Source organism: Asterias rubens, chromosome 12 (genome assembly GCF_902459465.1).
Source record: "Asterias rubens chromosome 12, eAstRub1.3, whole genome shotgun sequence".
Taxonomy (NCBI): Eukaryota; Metazoa; Echinodermata; class Asteroidea; order Forcipulatida; family Asteriidae; genus Asterias; species Asterias rubens.
The window spans coordinates 2,689,238-2,711,326 of NC_047073.1; the positions used below are offsets into that span (position 1 = coordinate 2,689,238).

The 22,089-nt window shown below is 36.2% G+C and overlaps 2 protein-coding genes across 2 annotated transcripts in view; one reads left to right on the forward strand and one right to left on the reverse strand.

Annotated features, from left to right (window-relative positions):
• LOC117297561 (protein O-linked-mannose beta-1,2-N-acetylglucosaminyltransferase 1-like) overlaps window positions 1-8,259 on the forward strand; it is a 34,678-nt gene extending 26,419 nt beyond the window's left edge. The window contains exons 9-17 of the mRNA XM_033780659.1: window positions 166-268; window positions 619-788; window positions 1,178-1,236; window positions 1,923-1,995; window positions 3,528-3,656; window positions 4,333-4,458; window positions 5,255-5,500; window positions 6,304-6,413; window positions 7,435-8,259. Coding sequence (XP_033636550.1) covers window positions 166-268; window positions 619-788; window positions 1,178-1,236; window positions 1,923-1,995; window positions 3,528-3,656; window positions 4,333-4,458; window positions 5,255-5,500; window positions 6,304-6,413; window positions 7,435-7,501 — 1,083 coding nt within the window. The 3' untranslated portion in view covers window positions 7,502-8,259. The remainder of the gene's footprint in view (window positions 1-165; window positions 269-618; window positions 789-1,177; window positions 1,237-1,922; window positions 1,996-3,527; window positions 3,657-4,332; window positions 4,459-5,254; window positions 5,501-6,303; window positions 6,414-7,434) is intronic.
• Window positions 8,260-20,611: 12,352 nt separating this feature from the next.
• LOC117297562 (pikachurin-like) overlaps window positions 20,612-22,089 on the reverse strand; it is a 58,658-nt gene continuing 57,180 nt past the window's right edge. The window contains exon 14 of the mRNA XM_033780660.1: window positions 20,612-21,647. Within this exon, the coding sequence (XP_033636551.1) occupies window positions 21,502-21,647 (146 nt within the window). The 3' untranslated portion in view covers window positions 20,612-21,501. The remainder of the gene's footprint in view (window positions 21,648-22,089) is intronic.

Consider the following 22,089-nt stretch of genomic DNA (forward strand, 5'->3'; position numbering starts at 1 on the left):
GCTGGGTCTATTTCTAGACCAAACCCTAGTCTGACCTCATTTTGGTGCACTGAGAATCGGTATTCATGTTTTACATCAAGCAGACGGGGAACATGACACTGCAAAAACTTTGCCGAGTTGAATCTATTTCTAAATTTTCTTCTCTTGTATCTTTCTTGTTTTCAGCTGTTAAACAACACAGTGTGGAATTTACCGGTAGTGGTTATAGCCAGCAATAGACCCAACTACTTGTACCGAATGCTCAGGTCTTTGCTTTCTGCTCATGGAGGTAAGAATAATTAGAATGCTATAGAGAGAGTGCTGTACATCTAGCAGCAAAGCAACAAAAGTTATTTTAAAAATGCATAAATAACAATAATAATAACAACTGCATTTCTATAGCGCCTTACACCTCCAAAAGAAAGTCTCTAAGCACTCAGATGAACAAAAGAATAACTATGTAAACGATGAATTGAACAGAAATGTTTTGAGAAGAGTCTTGAAAATTGAGATAGTGGTAGCTTGTTTGATGTGTAGAGGGAGATTTTTCCATATATGAGGTGCAGCAAATTGAAAACTACGTTGAACTGCAAAGTTCTTGGCAAAATATTTAAGATTTTTTTTTTTTTGTGTCCTCAGTGAATCCCAAAATGATCAACGTCTTCATCGATGGCTACTTTGAAGAACCTCTAGAGGTCATTCGTCTGTTTGACCTCAAGGGAATTCAACACACACCAATAGGGGTCAAAGCAGGTCGTATCAGCCAGCATTACAAAGCCAGCCTTACTGCTACCTTCTCTATGTACCCGGTATGTACCAATCACAGTGCTCATCAATATTCAAATATAAGATTAGTTCAATCACAGCTCATCAATATTCAAATATAAGATTAGTTCAATCACAGCTCATCAATATTCATATAGTAAAATTAGTCCAATCACACTGTTTTTGAACTGCTGGGTATTCATGTCCCCATTTATCTAAAGCAAATGTCCATGAATACAAACAATGTTGATCTTGCATTTTTTGAAAGTTTCTATATAAAGGGCCAATTTAAAATTTGTAATTTTGATGAATATTAATTTTCTGATATCCTTTGTAACTTTGATGAATATTCATTCTCTGTTATCATTTGCAACTTTGATAAATATTTATTAGTTTCATTAGTGAGTTCTCATTCATTTCAACTCTTTTTCAGAATGCCAAGTATGCAATAATTTTTGAAGAGGATTTAGACGTTTCAGAAGATGTATTTAGGTAAGTTGTTTTCCTTATTTGTGTGCATTTAAGACTGAAAAACAATGCGTTGCTAATTTAACACACAACTTTTGTATTCAAGCAAGTGGTATGATACATCAAATATATATAAACCCACTCCCCATGTGAGAATCAAGTACATGCACAATACCAAAATATATCAAAGTCTATTTCTCCCAAAGTTCCACTGCATTCCTTCAATTTACAGGTGCCATACATGTACACCACACAATATCAGCTAACAAATATTCTTTTGACCTATGTCTTCATAGGGTTTCTCAATTTCAAATTAAATAGATTTTGTAAATTGTCAAAGACCAGTATCCTCCCTTGATGTATCCCAACATACATGTAAGGCACAGAAGAACAAACCTGTGAAAATTTAAGCTCAATTGGTCATCAAACTTGCAAGAAAATAATTAATGAAAAAACACCCCTGTTGCACAGATTTGTGCGCTTTTAGATGCCTTAACAAGGATTCGTGAATCTTCTCTTAGATTCAAATTTTGGGGGAAAACTTTCCTCCTTTTCGAAAGCTACATTACTTCAAAGGGTGTTGTTTCTAATGAGGTTACCAAGTAAGTTTTTATGGTAAAACTTTTGGAGTAATTGCCAAAACTACATGTATACATTCCCTTTAACTTAATAACATCATCATTTTGTTCTCCCTTGCTTGTTATTTGCAGTTATTTTAGCCAAACAAGTCACCTGCTTGAAGCAGACGATAGTCTATATTGTATATCGGCATGGAATGATCAGGTCAGTTCAACTACTCTCTTTGATATTATCTTCTTGCATGTACTACCATACTACCACGCGACCACAACAGCAAGCACCAGTACAAAATAAACCTTAGACAACATTTTCTTGAGTCCTAAAGTCAGACAATGATAAACTATGACACTTTAGTCAACAAGTAGTCAACACACCTCCAAATTACACAGCTAGTTCTGTCCGTTATATGTACAGTTGTGTCGCGGCGCACATCCCCGCAGTTGAATGGTTTCAAATCCTTTGTCAACTTGCCCAAAAAGTTTTGGGTTAAGTTCCGTCTTACTAATTCGTTAACTAAAATAACATTTAAAATTTATAAGGCGCTGTTCGTTCAATATCATAGCACACATGAAAGCAAAACATGTATTCGTATACTGCTATGACCACTGCATTGTAAAAGATCCTAGTACGCTTATCATTAAAAGAAGGGAGTTTTCCCTTGTGTTTTTGGCAGGGCTGACAGCAGATTGTACCGGGTGCACTATTAATGGGTGTCATAAACAATTTAAAGACAGTGTACACTATTGGTAATTGTCAAAGACCAGTCTTCTCACTTGGTGTATCTCAACATATGCATAAAATAACAAACCTGTGAAAATTTGCGATCGATCGGTCATCGGAGTTGCGAGAAAACTATGAAAGAAAAAAAACACCCTTGTCACACAAAGTTGTGTGATTTCAGATGCTTGATTTCGAGACCTCAAGTTCTAAACTTGAGGTCTTGAAATCAAACTCGTGGAAAATTACTTCTTTCTCCAAAACTAGGTCACTTCAGAGGGAGCTGTTTCTCACAATGTTTTATACCATCAACCTCTCCCCATTACTTGTTACCAAGTAAGGTTTTATGCCAATAATTATTTTTAGTAATTACCAAAAGTGTCCACTGCCTTTAAACTTAGCTCGATACAGCTGTCATTTAAATATTAATTAAACGAACTGCCTCTTATTGGAACTCCTATCCTGGTGCATGTTTCCCTCCATCCTACAATCTTTTTTAAGACGAATATCAATTCCTACCTTCAGCTCCACTGAGTTATTTTCATTTGTAATATTTTTCTTCTGGTAGCCCCTTACCAAGAGTGGCTTTTAGCCTTGTTTGGGGAAAACTTCCATTGAAAACATTTTTTTAATAAAAAAGTGTTTTGAGATGGTTGTAAATGAAGAGCTGTAATCTGAGTATTATACTGTTTTGAAAATACTTTGAAAGATTCTGATCTTACTGGTACCGTTCTTTCATGGGGTGACAGGTCTTTTTCTTCAGACGCGCCACGCATCTGGAACTCTCTTCCACTTAATCTTCGATCTTGTCTTTGTACTGCAAAATTCAAGTCTCTTCTCAAAACTTATCTTATGTCACAGGTTTTCAATGACTAATTTTGTTGTGTCTGTTTTTCTTTGTGTTGTGTTTTGTTTTTGTTTTGTTTTTGGTTTTACTGCGCCTTGAACACCCAGCAGGGTGGATATGTGCGCATTACAAGTCTTTTTATTATTATTATTATTATTATTCTTTCTTGTAGGGGTATGATCATACATGTCATGATCCAGGGTTATTATATCGAGTGGAGACCATGCCAGGTCTAGGGTGGCTTCTCAAAAGGAAACTCTACAAGGAAGAGCTGGAACCCAATTGGCCCACACCAGAAAAGGTTTGCAAAATTACTCGGAGCCTGATAGTAATCAATTTTTATATAGCGCTTTATCACAGCCGGAAGGGCATATCGAAGCGCTTGTGACATTGTTACCCCTGGTCACTGGGCCACTGACACCCCACATAAGCCTACAGATCTAAAACTTGTAGCTTCTTAACCTTTATGAGATTCGTCGAGCATTCACCAATAATGCAACAGCAAAATCCATACATCAACTCTACATTATAAAATGATCTTCTGCACTTGAATTAGATTGTAATCCTCCCGTCAACAGCAGACAATACAAATAGCACGACACAATCACTTTATGTTTAGTTACAAAGGACGAGCATTCAATAATAATGCAACAGCAAAATCCATACGTCGGCGTCTACAATATAAAACGATCTTCTGCACTTAAATTAGATAGTAATTCTCCAATCAACAGCAGACAAAACAAATAGCACGACACAATCACTATGTTAATTTAAACACAAACAAATACTCATAGAGATATGACCATGGTCCCCACAAAAAAGAGAAATAACTGAGAACAGTCTGGTGTCTGGTATGTATTGATTGAAAACAATGTTGTAACACTCTTGGTACACGGGGTGTGTGACCAAGATGGGTGCAGCCTGATTGCATTTTGTCAGCAATTTAGTGTTTTTTATGGATTTTTGTTTCTATTTAGGTTTGGGATTGGGACATGTGGATGCGATCGCCGTCGGTCCGTAAGGGAAGAGAATGTATCATCCCTGACATTTCAAGAACGTTTCATTTCGGCTCCAGTGGCCTCAACATGAACAGCTATTTCCAGGTTAGTTATGGAGGTTTAGAGCCTTGGTTGTTTTTCCAAAGAAGCTCTTTACCCATGTATATCCCCGACTGGTCACAAAAAGCTCTTGTAATCACTCTTAATGGCGATAACAACTTATGTTTAGGTGCCTACAGCAGCTTTTGATATTATAAAGCATTTTTGTGCATGGCACTTTCCTCTACTTTTTGCAATAACAATCTTACATTCAGCGGTGAGAGTCATTACTAATAAAAAAGTCTGATACTTGGATACAAATTCAAAGGTATGTTGAAGTGATGCCATTTCTACAGTTTGGTAACCCCTTGGGTTATAGATTCCAAGGAGCTCTTGGAAACAGTATCCAAAGCATTAGAGAAGTAGACCAATGAGCAGGAATTCTTTATTTGTGGAAAAAAATATTGTCTGATTTTCTTCACCAGGCCGACATAAAAAGACAATCTCATCCCTGTGCATTACTGATCATGCAAAGCCACAGATCTTAATCATTCCTGATGTTTGGTTTGGGTTGTGGAATGTTTCCTTGCCTTCGACCTCTATGACCTGGTTCGAATCACACCGGGGGCACTACGTGGTTTGGGTTTTTAGTTAGTTCCTACCAGACTGTGTGGGGTTTCCCTGGAATAATCCCTTGTTGTTCCCCCCTCCCACATCTAAAACTGAAATTTCCTTCCTTGTCTTCTCTTCATTGGGTTCTTTGCTAGTATTTAAGCTCACTTTTCTGCGAGTTCATGACTCAACAACCAGGATAAATTAAATGAAATGAAATTTCCAATTGTGCCCCCTCTTTGCCTTTCAGGATATATACTTTAAGAAGCATCCATACAACACAGTACCACACGTGAAGCTAAAAGGTGTCGATACGATGACCAAAGATGCATACGAAGAGAAGATGCACAGATTAATCAGCAGAGCGACTGTGCTGGATCATACAGTGGGTGCCTGCGAGGACCGGTTTATACCGGATACCAAGGGCAAATCCTACGTCATGTATATTCAGATGTACAATGAGAACGACTATGATACGTGGTTGGCTCTAGCTAAGGTAATATTTGTTTACTTCTTTTTCTGCCCAGTTTTCATATTAAGTTAAGGAGACAAGAAAGTGTAGATTCGTGGATAGAATGTACGAGCCGAAGGCGAGTACATTGTAGTCACGAATCTACACTTTAGAGTCTATTCTCTGACTTAAACTATTTCCCCAAAACTTTGTACTCTGTCAAATGACATTTGGTCACATGTACATGTATAACTATTTTGCAAAATGTACTTAAGCGTATCAGTGCTTGGAACATTATCAAGTACAATATTTTGATTTTACCAAAGTAAATTTGTAACTTAAACTATTTCCCCAAAACTTTGTACTCTGTCAAATGACATTTGGTCACATGTATAACTATTTTGCAAAATGTACTTAAGCGTATCAGTGCTTGCAACATTATCAAGTACAATATTTTGATTTTACCAGAGTAAATTGTTTGACTGAAAAATGTAACATTTTTCAGCTGAGTTTTGCACATTTTGTTATCTTTCAGTTTGAAAAAATAAAAATTTTCAAGTTGAACTTTCACTTTAGTTTTTACTGTAGATTGGTAAAATATTTAGTGTAGATTTGTAAAAATATTCTACACTTTCATCAAAAGAGTGACGTCACAAAAAAATCAGTTTAACAATGAATAACAAATTTGCTTACCAATTTCTGTAATCATCCAAACGATCCATGTATGTGCACCTCAAAGAATGCCTTAATATCATCTGAAGAGCAATTTTAATCTGCACAGTTTCTGAAAGAAAGCAAAAGTATACAGACAATAATTTTTTGTAATTCTTATTCGGTTATTGTTACAGTGCTTCCGGATCTGGGATCTTGATGCAAGAAATTACCACAAAGCGTCTTGGCGATTATTCATGAAGGAAAATGCTTTATTTATTGTCGGTTTCCCTGCATCTCCCTATGCGTAAGTTATCCATTTTTATACAGGTTTAAAAAAAATTGTATTATGCAAGTCGGCAGACACACAAGGCCTGAAGGCCACTTCAAGGTGTGGGCTGCAATTATTTTTTTCCAGATGCCGTTGCCACCTACTCCTAGGGCTGAAACTGGGTTACCCCCTTTACAGTCCATACAAATGTAGGCTTGGGTATCATCCATCAGAAGCCTGGCTGGTAGAGCAGAATGCACTTCATGTACCTCCCAACTTTATGAAGCAATCATGGTTAAGTGTCTTGCTTAAGGACACAAGGGTTGCAGCTAGACACATTTTAGTGGTGGGCTCTAAAGCCACCAAGGGCTAGCGGATCAACAAAATTATTCATGTTTAATTATGAAGCCATTATGGCTGAAGTGCAAGCTTGAGGTAGGCTAGATTCTAGTTTTTTCTAATATTTCATACTATTGGGCCATGCAATAAGCTGAATTTCATTTTGACTGTGTTCTTTCTCTGTGACATTTGATACTCCTTATCATAATGTCTCAGATCAATGCACAGTGGACAATTTGTTTATTTATTCTAAGGGAAATCTGTGCTGGGCGACACAAATTATTTTGCTCACTGAGTGGTTTGAAAAAGTTGTGAGTCCTGGGCAGGCCCGCCCAGCACTACCCACCTTAGCTACAATACTGCAGAAACATAGTCAAACTTTGGTGGTTCTTATTTTCAGAACGTTTTGGAGTTGAACAAAGAAAAGTTTACTAGAGTGTTATTTGAACCACCGATTTCTGGAGTGACATGCTGGCGCACCACCAACTATCTAGCCTCATGTTGGCCGGTTTCCCTATTTTGTCAATAATATTTTTTGTTTAGGGTGCCAGTCAGAAGTCATACACCCTTTAATTGCCATGTAGCCAGGGATCACACCCAAGTTTACGATACAACCTAGGAAGCTGAGAGATCACTTTAGGGGGATGTAACTTTTGTTTTTGTAACCTCACAAACAAAATGCTCATCAACTGTTTTTGTTTTCCTTTGGTTGTTATAGCAAGTACAAACCTGCCGATGTAAAACCGATCTACTTAAAAAAAGAAGCCAAGACTAAACTTCGCTGAGTGAGTCCCAACCTCTCCCAGTGTCTTCAAATACAGCAGCGACGTTATTCAGGGAATGATTCCAATCTCAGATGATTCTGGCTGCTTAGACTGTGAGTTCAGGATCGCGGGAAAAGAACTTCCTTATGTGTCAGTCAAGGAGTAACGTTTGTGCCTACAAGGTCTGTATTTGATTTGATGCTTTATGGGAGAGTACTTTGTCAACCCCAATAATGTTCTACCTCCTACCAGAAGAATCTTCTTGCTTAGCCGCAATATATGTTTTGGCTTAATAGCGGGAAAACATCATCTGATGTAAGCATCAAATGTTTGCTAGTAGCAAACAAGTAAACCATGACTCAGGCCGAGAGGTAGTTTTGGAACCAGATTTATAGCTGTTTTAGTACGCGGAGCATAATTTCACAAAGCTTGTTGTATATGTTTATAATAATTTAAAAGCTGGGTCTACTTTTGGTAATACTGAAATTTAACTATGACTTCACATTATACATAACTGCAAGACTTTGCTATATATAGTGGTTAACAAAAACTTACAGAAAATCAGTTACTTATTGAATACCATGGATTGATTTAACCTTTATTTGTAAAATTTATCTTAAATAAATCAACAAAACTGCCAGAATGAAATAACTAAATAGTGCCCTGATGTAGCGTTGCACGAAGCTCATTGTGTTTGGAAACTCGTGCTTTTAAGGCACTGGACACTATTGGTTATTACTCAAAATATTTGTTTGCATAAACACTTACTTGGTAATGAGCAATGGAGAGCTGTTGATAGTATAAAACCTTGTGAGAAACGGCTCCCTCTGAAGTAACGTTGTTTTTGAGAAAGAGATAATTTCTCACTTAAATATTAAAAGACTTCAGTCTTGAAACCTTTTACTAGGCATCTGAAAGCCCACAAGGGTGTTTTTTCTTTCATTATTGTTGCAACTTCGAAGACTAATTCAGTCAAAATTTTCAGAGATATGTTATTTTATGCATATGTTGGGATACACCAAGTGAGAATACTGGTCGTTGACAATTACCAAAGGTGTCCAGTACCTTGAACAACTCGTGTAATTTGAGTCTACAGAGGAAAGAAATGTCAAATTTCAAGTTTAACAGTGAGATTATTCAAAAGACAATTTTTGTCTGTAAAATTTGTGAAAAAAAGAAGAGTTTGTGAAAAAAATAACCTCAGGTCCAAAAGACTTCACACAAAAAAGGTGTTACTTATTATGATTTTTAAAGTTTATTTGGGTCATTTGTAAGTGATACTAATTAATAAGAATCTGTGTTGATTTGTGTTTGTTGACATGATAAATCAAAACTGCAAAAATATGCGCACGATCTTACCCTTCTGTTATTGAATTCTGGAATAGTTCTTCATTATTATTATTTTGTCCGGGAAAAACTATGAAATGTATCAAAATAATAAAGTATTCTTCAAGCACTGTGTTCAAAATATCTTGCAAGACAAAACTCCTACCAAAAGTGTACAAACAATTAGCGCCTGAACTCAAGTTACAATTTTTCTGAAGTGTTTGGAGAACTAGCAGATAACTTTGCTTGTATTTATTAGAAATTGATATATTTTGTGTCCTCATTTATTACTTAAGTTGTCCCCACTGTGAAGCGATGTTTTAATACGTGCAATTGTCCAGTTTAACAGGGTAGAATGATAAACCATTTGATGTTATTCCAAGTATTCTTGCGAGAATTGGCGTTATTTTTTCCGAAAGAAGATTTTTTTAATTTCACATTCCCCAAAAGGCTTTTGATGTTCTTTGTGAAATTGGTAAACTTGTGGCCGATTTGATAATACTGTCAAGAGCGAAAATAAGCTCAGAAACAAATTTGCTACAAAGTAAAAACAGGTTACTAGCATCCCGATTGTCACACATTGCTTAAAATAATAGAGGTTTCTTAAAGCGCTAACCGCTTGAGTCTGTTGCTCAGTGACGCCCATGGCGCTTGAACATTTTAAAAACAGCTTGGCATGATGAGTTTCAGAGTTTGGCAAAATTTTCAAACAATTTAGATAATGAAAAATAAAATAATGGAGGGAAATTCAACTCATAAACGGGGTTAGGTTTAATACTGTTTAGTATTGGCGAGCTGGTCTTGCCATAAGGTTTCAGTGGTTTATCAGAAATTATTGTTTAACTCATTCATGTGTGGAGTTTTGTAGATGAATGATTTGCAGAGTAAAATTTGGTAATTATTCCTATTAAAAAAAATAAAAACACTATCCTTTGATATGAAACTTATTACACCATGTTGACATATCCTACTAATTGATACTTTAAAAAGCCCATGTTCGCCCTGCTGTTTATTTGGCATAGACGTAGCATTTTATTAAACTATACTTCCACTTGGTAGCGATATTAAAACAATTGTAAATATGGTATTTATTTAAATATTTGTTTTGAGGTCAAGTGAGGTCTCTTGTTTAGAGAGTTATATATAACGGCACTGGGTGCTAAACAATTGGAAGTGCCTGTAGTATTAGTAATTAGATACCTCACTTGCAGAAATCTCCACTTTGTGTACATGTGTGTCGGCCATTTTTATTTTATATATATTTTTGTTGGGGGGGTGGGCTCTTAATTTCCCTGTCAGCCCTGTGCTAAAATTTCATCAAGCTGTTAAGCAAACAATTCTGCTAGGCAATAATGAGTGGGATACCAGTCACAGCAATGGTACTGTACATTACGGTGTCAATCGACCGATAGGGGGCGCCAGCACCACTCCCCGTCGGAGCATTGCTAGCGGTCCCTGCAGGCCGATCGGTAAATCTGCTCGCCAGAGAGGTCGCTCTCTAGGCTTCTCTTTCGTGTTTTTAGTATGACTTGTTGAGTGTAAATAAAGCTCCGAAACGAGGACAGAAAAGCCAGTTATTTGTACCTTCTTGTGTCCTTAAACTGTGTGCAATGCAACCTTCTGTCAACGCTACAGTATTCTGGCTGGGAACATACTCTTGCTAAGCAAAAGTTATTTTATGCTAAGCAACTTTTTGTGCTTACAATTCATCTGGTTCAAGAAAGATGTGTAAGCAAAAGTATGGAATTTCTGTTTCTTTTTTTACTTTCAGACAGGGTATTATGTGAACAGATAACAAGTTATTTTGGAAGGCAATGACTGTTCTCTGGCTGTTACTCAAGCCCATTGATGGGAGAAAATAGTGCCATCTTGCGCTCGTGCATAGAGTGGAGATTTCAGCATCACAAATCACAGACCTTTCCCTCTTTTCATGTTTTGCGAGACTATATCCATAAATTTGTTTTGGAAGGTATGAAAGAACCGAAGTTCGTACCAAAGGGTTATGTCTGTGATTGGTAGATTTATATTTAATTTTGACTTAATTATGTAATCTGAGTCTGCAAGAAACATGTAATACTTGGGCTCTGGGACATGTTTTGATGAGCTTTTTAAGTGGCTACAAGCTGAGAGAATGCAGGGATGAAATTTTGTTGTGTGTGACGATAAATATGAGAATGCGGAGGATATTTGACAAAAGTTGTCGCTTTGAGCATGATTAAATTTTACATTTTGCTAATGAAAATGCGATGGTAAAGTTGATGGTGAAGACATTTTTTTAAATGTTTAGTAAGATATGATTTGAAAATATTGTATGATGGTAATGATGATAAGGTTGATGATTTAAACAGTGATTATAAACTACAAGGCTTGAAATCCATGTGTCCATCATGCATTGTGTACAAGTGAAAATGTATGAACCATCCGTTAAGTGTTAACATTTCTATGCACTTTGCATAACTTCTTCTGCAACCATACTTTCCTGGGATAACTTTCTGTATGGCGCCACCACTTTTTCACTAACAGTTACAAAAAGGGATATCTCATTGAGGTAAAGTGGATACTATATTATAAAAAAGTGGTGGCGCCATATGGAAACTTTTCCAAACAATTTAACAGAAATAAGAATTATTTTGGCATGTGCAGTACGACACTCCTGAAAACATTGCTCGGGTGTTTGGAAAAAGAAACAAAAATGTCAACAAAATGGTGGCAGAATACGGAAAGTTTTCCTAAATCTTACATGATTGGTACTTCTGATATTTGTAATTTTTTTCAGAACAATAAAAACAAAAAGCAGAAAGAAGAAATTATCCTTCAATAAAACAAGCAAACCACTTAAAATGTAAAAATAATAATTAAACTGTGAGCAGAAGAGCCACGCCTCTTTTTTCTTTGTCACTTCCTGCCTCATACCTCGTCTCAAGACAAGGATGCTCAAACTTATAAAACTGAAATCTGGTCATTCCTTAAAGGATTCGAAGACATTTTCAAAATTTCCACAGATTTAAACTTACAGGGTTTGAAGATAATGATAGTGGAGAGCTGCCCTTCAAATGTTACTAACTGAGGATCTGTAGTTTTTGAGAAATGAGTAAAACAAGTCACAAAATAATGTTCGTCTCAAGAGACCAAAATGATTTTAGCATGTCAAATCCCTTAACCAGTTATGATATTATACCATAATTATAGCATATGATTATTTGTTTTACTCATTTTTCAAGAACTACAGCACCTCAGTGAGTAAAATTTCAAGGGAAGCTTTCTACTATCATTATCTTAAAACTGTGTAAGTTTAGTGTAAATCTGTGGACATTGTGTTTTGTGTTAGGAAAAAGTACATAGACCTTTTAAAACCAGGGACATTTTTAAGAAATATTATTCGAAGATGAATAATGAATCATAAAAAATGTCACAGAAGCGCAGAGTAGGAAAACCTTTTGTATCCTGCCACCACCTTTTCACTTATGTTTACAGAAAGGAATGACTATCTCATTTGAGTAAATAAGATACTAATTTATTTCATAATTGAAGTGAGGAATATCTCATTTGAGATACTGTTCTATTTCATAACAAACAAAAAAGTGGTGGCAGGGTACGGAACCTTTTCTCTGAGTTGATAATATTGAGATAAGTTCAACTCACTTCAACTGAAGTGAAGTTACAAATCAATAGCATAACTTCCATACATGTATTTAAATTACTAAAACCAGTCAAGAAAATACATAAACAATTTCACATACCTGTAATAGTGAGAAGACACATGGAAGCAAAACACTGGGTTGAAAACCTTGCTCTTTGGTTGTAGCATGCAGCATGTGAAGTTGCTCTGTTCTCTCATGTGGCAGGAGGCAGAATGGCCACCACCAGAGTTATGCTTACCAGAATAAGGTTACCAACCAAACTATCACCTCACATGTACAATTTGTGATTGGTATTCTGCTCATTTCTGCTTAACAGAACACTTGGGCACAGAGACCACTGGTACCTGGTCCAGCTCCAATGTTGCTCCATGTGTGTGCAGCACATGAAATGTGCCAAACATGTGACTCTTGTCTACAGCTGTTTCATGAGGGAAGTCTTTACTCATGAAACAGTTTGTGATTGGTATCTTGCTCATTTCTGCTTAACAGAACATTTGGGCCCAGACCACTGGTACCTGGTCCAACTCCAATGTTGCTCCATGTGTGGAGCACATGAAATGTGCCAAACATGTGACTCACACACAAAATTGGGGGTTTAGATGACATATATTTATGCAAATGGCCCCTACACATGGATTTCCAGCCTGGGCCCAATTTTATAAAGCCTGTAAGCACACAAATTTGCTTAGCATGAAATTTGTTCCTTGATAAAAACAGGACAACAGCTCAATACAAGTAACAACCAATATGCAACGAATGGAAATTTGGTTGGTAATCTTGTTTTTATCAAGGAATAAATTTCATGCTAAGCAAATGTTTGTGCTTACAGGCTTTATGAAATCAGGCCCTAATGATTTTGATAAAGTTATTATTGTGATTTATTTGATTGAAAATTCAGCAGGTTCCACATCTGAAGTGGAAATATTTGACATGTGTGTATAATAAACTTGTAAAATACTAACAGAAAGATTATTAATGATTAATTGTAAGAATATGTTGGTGCAAAAAATGGGTGCGTTCGTTTAGCTTCCCTGGGTCGACCCCGGTCTGCCCTGGTGCGTTCGAATAGCTTTGATGAGGCTCACCTGGGTCAGCCCCCAGTGCCCTGCCCTGACCTGAGGTGCATGCCATCACCACGAGAGGGTGAGTGTGATCATTTGTTTAGCTCTTGTCAGGGGCTCACCCGAGTGACCACTGTGGGGTCGAACCCAGGGAAGCTTATCGAACGCACCCACAAAAAAGAAGGTGTAGACACATCTAATAAGTGTTTTTATTAAAGCATGGGAAAATGTGTCACTAAAAGCAAACTAATTTACAGATTCAACAAATTTGTTCATGATTATTTTAAGTCAGTTAACAGTTCATTGGGAGAGGGTGAATAACTTTTACATAAATTTTATTTCAAGTATTTTAATTGAATTAACAGCTTGGTAAAGTTTGGGATTATAATCAGATTTCTGACTTTAAAACAATGGGTAATTATCTTGAAGCTCGCTTGGCATGCAAAACATAATCCAACGTCCGTGTTTTCCACCATTTCCCAGTTGGTACTGGTACCAACCATGGACAAAATATTTGCGGCAAAAATGCAGTCATTGTTGAGAACAATTTGTATAAATCTGATCTTATAAATGTTGCTATGCATGGCACTAAAAAAGGGATAAATTATATATGTATATCATGTAACAAAACATTTAACCATTACATTGTCATCTGGAAAAAAACACTATTTGCCTTTTTCTGTGGACCTCAATCATTTTTTCACAGGTTGGTTGAGGGTTTGTGTAGGCCCCCTACAGTGTTCTCTTCAGAACGATGTACTTTTCATCGATGGTTAATTTTAAACCTACTTTCAGCAGAAAGTGTACTTGTTATATTATTTTGACGTTTCAGAACCATTCTGTCTGGTTTTAGGGTGTGTGCACTGAGTATCTGGGGAAATTTGTATAAAAATTATGCCATAAAAACTTTGACTGCATGAACGCAAGTGGCTATTTTGTTTTGTAAACGTAACACAGTTCCGTTACCAAAATTTGAGTTGTTTATTTTGTAGGGTCTTTGATTGTATCGTATTCATTATTGTGTTTAATAAAGGGGAATTTAACTTCATTATTTATTTTTAAATTCTTGTTCTCTGTAATGACCCTTTGCACTTGTGTTACTTGTGGATACTGTCTGCTCATTCGCTCTTTGTGCAGATCCTCCATGTGAGTGTACAGCCTCCAGTCCTTGCTTTATATGTATTTCAAGTATCTGGGCCCAATTTCATAAAGCCTATTAGCTTAAAAACTCGCTGAGTATAGAAAAACCTTGCATAACAGAAACTGGTTACCAGCCCAAAGCACATTAAGTTCACATTGACTGGTGCCCTACACATGTAAGTTTTTGTTTAATAGCAAAGAAATTTGTTTTGCAGTATCTTCTGCTTAACAGGTTCATGAAATTTGGCCCTGTTTGGATGAAAGTGTCACAACATCACTGTGACATCGAGTTCGTTGTATAATGCATCCAGTCACTGCTGTCCCCAATTTGAGGTTCTACCTGCAAATGGCTGACCTTTCAAAGGGCAAATAGTCCGCCATTTTGGAAGTCAAATTGCATGGAAAGGTAAGCGTCCAATTATGTACGCTTTGCCTCAAATAGAGGGATTGCACATGACATCATTGACCTCCATCTTTGATGACAGATAATGGAAAAGTGCACGCATGAATGCGCTGTGCATGACTCTCGGCCAATGATAGCCTTTTATGCATGCACGCTTCATCAAAGATGGCAGCCAATGCATGGGGGTCTGTACACCCTACCTCAAAAGCATCCTACACGGTTACACATGGGCATGACGGGGGAAAGCGTACATAGTTGGACGCTTACCTTTCCATGCAATTTGACTCCCAAAACAGAGCTACCAAGATTGCTGACAACACAGGCATTGGGTCAAACCGTGGAAAATATTGCTCAGTAACTTAAACAGTTTATGAAGAAACCCACCAGACTAAATATCATTCACCTATGCATTGTTGTCGTTTACCAGAGGGTATCATTCGACTAATTAAACAAGTAGATTAATTTCTGACTTTGTATTAACTAATGGCAATTATTGTGAATCTTTTTCAGTTGCAATTTTTTTGTCAGATAGCACTGGCAGTAATAAAGAAATCATTCAACTTATACTTGTTCTCATTGTTGCGGCCTCGTCTCACAAGGCCACTAAAATTATTGATGATGTATAGAACTAATCAAAGAGGTGCAGCCTGCACAAATACTACGTTTTGCCACTTTACATGGCAACCAACTGCAGTATGCTAAAAGACCATTTTAGTAGCATTATAAGTACGTTGTCAAACAATGGCTTCCGATTCCACAGGAAATTATGAGAACATTTAAATGTGAATGGTTTCTCATCTTTGAGATTACCTGGAACTGATTGCCTGTCAATTGCCTCAAGTGACATTGCCCTTGAAGCATTTTCAGAGTGGTACATTACATGTACATGTACAACCATGAGCAAGTTCGAGTGTGCACCATGGTTAACAACTAAAGGTTGAACATTTTTACTCAAACCCAGACTGATCGACCACTGGTTGACTACTGTAGTCAACCATTTGGAACCAGCCTCATGGCTTCTATTACTGGTCCCAACAGCGTGTTCCATTCTAACATGTGTGAAGCGCAGAGGGGAATCAGTGACACTATAGTGAAAAGGCTGAAGGTTGACTAGACTTCCAAATGAGTCGTTCGAGTGAGTTGCTAGTCAGTAGCTTAATGAAAAGGCATACTTTTTATTAGTACTAGGCATTTGAGGAAATGCTCTTCCATGGGTATTACAATTGTAACATGTCTTTGTTTATGTGAGCCAGTACGAGCCACCGTGGAAAAATAAACAACTTTTTAATCTAAATTTTATTTCTTGTCGAGTGCAATCCTTTATCTTGTGCCCAATTTCATGAAGCTGCTTAAGAAGAAAATGTTGCTTAACAATTTTCTGCTAAGCATGATACCAGTTTCATTTGGTAGATGTAAAATTGTGTTATAGCTGGTTACCTTATTCTTCTAAGCATTTTTGTTCTGCTTGGCAACCTTGTGCTAAAGCAGTGCTATGAAATTGGGCCTTGCTTTTAGACGAGATAACTTGTATAAATACACCAAACAAAATGTTTTCAATTTCTCTTTTTAAAAATTTAATGTAGAAATGCAGGCTTCTTTTTATGATAACAACAGGGACAAAATAAATGAATAAAAAACATTTGGGATTCATAAGTACTTTAAAAATGAACAATTCAGTTCAGTTTGTAGGCGTGGATGTCACTTGTTAGTCTCCCCATACTTCCCTTGTCTCTACTATATTCTGCTTACGGATGGCAATTGAAACAAATACCATTCCCTAAGCATGGTCTTAGTTAGAAAGAACTTAGTATCTAAGTACATTGCAGAAATTCTGACCTTTACATGAGTACAAATCAGTATTAAGCCCTTTTGGGAACCACAACTCCGGCTTTGGATTCGACTTTGGCACACGCAATAATTGTTAATAACACTCACAGGGACAAGCTAGCCTGAGCCGAATCCAAAGGTGAAGCCATGGTTTCAAAAAGGGCCATAGATATAACTATAAGAACAAACATGGTCGACAACTTGAGTGCCCCAAACTACACACACAATGTCAATGTATTTCAAACCACAATTATTATATTTTCATACCAACTTTTTCAGGAAGGTTGAAGCCACAGGGTTATGATATCGTAAGGCGATTTGAGAGGCTTGCTTGGCTTTGAAAAATGCATAATAAATACATATTGTTAATAATATTTGCGGACATTTTCCCAGGCTGGTGGTATGATGTGTTTAAATTGAAAACTATAGTGGATGAAAATTAGTTGACTTTTCCCGATTACCCAAAGCTGTAATACACTTTGAATCTGTGAACAACTTTTGCGCACATGCATATCGGAAAACTATAGCGCGTCTGTGTCCCATATCCAACTCGGCCTTCGGCCTGTAGGATATAGGACGCAAAAGCGCTATATTTTTCCGTATCCACTTGCGTTTATGTGATAACTTATATTGTTGCTAAAGTGCTCATCTTCTGGACTGTTTTAATTAATGTGAAAAATCATGTTATGTTATAAATCTTGACAGATACTGCATTGGACAAATTTCAATAAGCCATTTGCTCGTTAGATTTGAATATTGTCTGGAACAATGACGTGCATGATCACAAGTTACCACATCGAGACATTGCTATGTCACATCAATAGGGGCAAGGTTTTGCGTATAGTATGTATAAAAACCTACACGATTCTGAATGAATGTGTATGGCACAATGTTACCAGGGTTTGCCTATCTGGAGGTTGCTATACAAAAGCTTGCCCCGAACCATTTGGCATAGCAACTGTCTCTATAGTCTGAGGAATTCAAATGTAAGCAGTAGCATGTGACTAAGCAAGTCATTGTACCAGACATTATTCAAATCTAATTGGCAAATGGCTTATTTATAACCCTGATCAAAAGGATTCACTATTAGATGAGTCCATACCCTTTTTGAAGTTCACCCCAGTATACAAGCATGTAATGTACAGCACAGTAAGAATATTATTACAAAGTGGCAAGCAAGCAAAGGTTATGCAATTTGTACCCTTCGTTATAACCTTCAGCTAAACACAAAGCGAAAAACAAATCCATTATGTACATATTTGTTTTTTTAACATGATACAGTAAACAAAATAAACTTTTTATGTTGAAAAGACGCCTGTATGTAATTAAATACCAAAATTATTCAGACACCTAAATTATAGAATAATACCGGATTTAATAACTCATAATTAACGACAGATGAAGTTATAACAACATTGTGTAAATAAAGTCTACAAAATAGAAATTGTGGAAGTACTTTTTTGACCAACTTAAAAAAGAAACATTGTTAAAACACTAAAATTGAATTGACCTTGTCCAAATTTCATAGAGCTGCTTAAGCAGAAAGTTGTACTTAACAATTCCCTGCTTAGCAAGAATGAGCAGGATGCCAGTTACAAATTGTACATATGACATGGCATTTTGGCTGGTAACCTTAATCTGGTAAGCATAATGTTGATGTGCTTAGCTACTTTTTGTTCTTAAGTAGCTCTATGATATTGGGGCCAGAATCTTTTTCAAAACTTTTCAATAGTGAAATTGTAACCAGAAAGCTGAGGCCACTTTGAGCATAGCTACAAAATATTATTCGGGGAAAAAAAGAAGGAAAAAATGTTTTTAAAATGAGTTTGATTGTAAAAGGATTAACACTTCCATGCAATCCACAAACATGAATTATTAAGTATGTGGATTTTGTTAAAAATATGTGTTAGAAAGAAAAGGAGAAAGACATTTCTAATCCTTTAAACAGTCTCCGAGTTTCTATTTTGTTTTAGTTTAATAATACAATTAAAATAAAAAACAGGTTGGGTTCTAGTCTGAAACAAATTAAGAAAGACAACTCTAAATCTGAGGAAATCTATTTTTGAGAATAAAAACAGCTGTTTGTAAGTCTCTCCTTCATTCTGCAGCTTTGTTTTTTTCTTCTCGCTCATTGAAAAATAAAATTTGAACTGGCCACCGAGGACACACGGGCCATTTGGTATCATCACAGAAACTACTATTTTTGACTTTTTATAGTTTACTTGGCTGTTCCTGATTCCCTCTCAAAAATGGGAGTACTATTAACGAACTTGGGAGTGCATTAACCTCAATTTCACAAAACACTATTCACAAAACAAGATTCGTCTTAAGACGAGGTGTCAAATTCAATATAATGATTTGTATTGAGACACCATACTTTACTTAGTAACTAAGCATCTTGGCCCAATTTAATTAAGCCTGCAAGCTCAAAAACTTGCTACGCACAGAACAAAACTGTTTGGCAGGAACAGGTTACCAGCCAAAATTACGATAAGTCTGCATTGTTGTGGCTGGTGTCCCACTTAATTGTTGTATTTTCTGCTTAACAGCTTAAAGAAATTGGGCCAAGAAGATCAATTTTAGCGCTTTGTGTTATCGAGCCTAGTGGACACAATTTCTCAAAACACTTGTATTCGTCATAAGATGATTTGTCAATCGTACTAATGTGATTTGTATTGTGACATCACACTTAGTAACTTAGATTGATACACATTGATACACAACTTAAGATCGATCTTAGATCTTGGTGAAATCAATCCAAGGATGGTTCAATCAAAACCAGCAGCCATTTTGGTCAGATTCCCTGTTTGCTGCGATGATAACATCACTAATATACAAAAGGGATAAAAACATTCTTAGCTTTTACCTTCATTCAGTAATTAGATTCATGATGAGGATAAAATTAATGAGTCTTAAATTTTGAAGAAGAAAAAGCTGTAAGGTTCACAGTCAGATCCCTTTTCGCAAGAAATTACATCAGTACTAAATGTATTCAGGTATACAGGGTACCCAACCAAGATGGCTGCCGCATGGTTAATATCTATAATGCTGTAAGTAAGTGAAACTACAAAAAGCACAGGTTATTTATCTCCTTATTGGACTGTTTAAAAACCACTTACAAATATTTTTACAAAAAATCTTAACACCAAACCGATAATGATATTTACATTTATAAGGCATAGTATTATTACTTTATTCTTAAACAAAAATAGTAGAAAATGGTTGAAATGGCATAAAATTACAGAACAGTTATCGGTTGAATATGAAAAGTATAAGGACCTTCCGCTGAAACAACTAACACCAGGCCCCATTCGAAAAGCTGCTGGACAGAGAAAAATTGCCCAATACGTTCATTTCCTGTTTGTGCAGGAGTAAAATGTGTTTGTGCCAGGTACATTTGTGAGTAAAAAGTTCAATGAAATAAAAATAAATGCAAATTAAAAATCAACCCAAACAAACAAACAAACAACCCGTGAACACACCCCAACAAACAAACAGACAAGCGAACAAACTATACCTTATCAAGATCCAAAAGATCCTTTTCATAAAAGGGTAATTTTGATTACAAAAACATACAAATTGTTATTTCTTGTACTGATTCAGAGAGTATTGAGTTAAATCTTACTTTAATACATCGACAAAAGAAGACAAAAGAAGACAAAAACATGAAACAAATATCATGGACATAGACAAGAGTAACATCTTCTTAAGTGTTGAATTTTATAAAAATAGGGCGTGGTTAAAGTACTGTTGTGTCTTATCAAGCGAGGGCACTATTTAGAAGGTTTGACCGAAAAATTTACAGAGTTGTGTGATTTATGAAAAAATGTAGGATCAAATCTACTGTAAACTTTGGCTTTCCAAATACTAGGACTTTATACATTCTTTCTACACCTTGTATGCATGATGGTATTTAAGTAGGGCGCCCTCACCTAGAGGTCAAATGGAGGTTGTTCATTGGCCAATCATGTACATCATGCGTATTTGTGCGATTTCATTGGCTACCTCTAAAATGGCAGCTGGATGATGTTAATGCAAGGTCTATAAAATTTTCATTTTATTTGAGTGGGTTTTTTAGCATAAAAAAAAAATAAAAAAAACTTTAATATGCCCAAAACACAAAAACTCTTTAAACACTTCTTAATCTTAATAAAAAAATACTCATATAGGATTTGAACACTTCTTTAACGATCTATGAGATCATAGGTATTCAATCCAACATTACGAAAGTGTCCAACACTAATTAATATAGCTAGTAAGAAAGATGTTTTTGTTTATATATAAAAACGTGTTTGTTACTAAATACAATGTTTATGAGTAAAACACTCATATTCGACTTGCACCATTATTGTATGTCACAGGCAGACAAGAAATCCTCCAAATGTGTGATAACACTAATGCCCAGTTCAGACTTCTTGCGAATTTTGACGGCACAGTTCAACTGTTGCAAATTTGTGATGTCAAAATTCGCGTCACATTTGCACGGAGTATGAACTAGGCTTTTACTCATTGAATAACAAAAAAAGACAAAAATAAAAAACACTCACAAAAAAAAAAAATTGAAAAGAGTACATTAATATGAGAGAAAACTTGACAGAAAATGGGCGACCAAAGTTGATAATTTTAAGCGCAGTGATTAACATTACGTCCTTCGGAAGGTTGTTGGTATAAATCAAGCGTTTCGCCTTCAAGGAAAACGTTACGTATGCAGCCGAGGAAACCAACGGTGTATCGTTCGAAAGACAACTCCGCAATATCTTTCATTCCACCTGCAAAGAAACAAAAACAAATTTGTATTATCAGATACAACTGAAAACAGTAGTGTGAGATAATTTTCTGCCCCACTATGGGAGGGGCGCATGGTTAAAGCACTGCTGTATATCGTCAAGCGAGGGCACTATTTTAACTGAAGACTTGCGTTAACTACAAAAAATAGCATACAATTTTAAGTTCAGTTTGGCTCTCAAAATCCTATGCAAAAAAAGAAACAAACTAAAGCGACTATCAGATACTATAAAATAATACAGCATTTGTAAACCATTCAAAGGTGCCGTTCTAGTAGAAGTTAAGTAAGTATTGCCAAATTGTCGGTAAAGAATTTTATGAATGTATAACTTTAACTTGCGGGTACAACCATCTGAAAATAGCCGGTTTGGTCTAGTTGTTTCAAACAGTATAATTTGCTCATCTTCAGTTTTTGGGGGTTAGCCT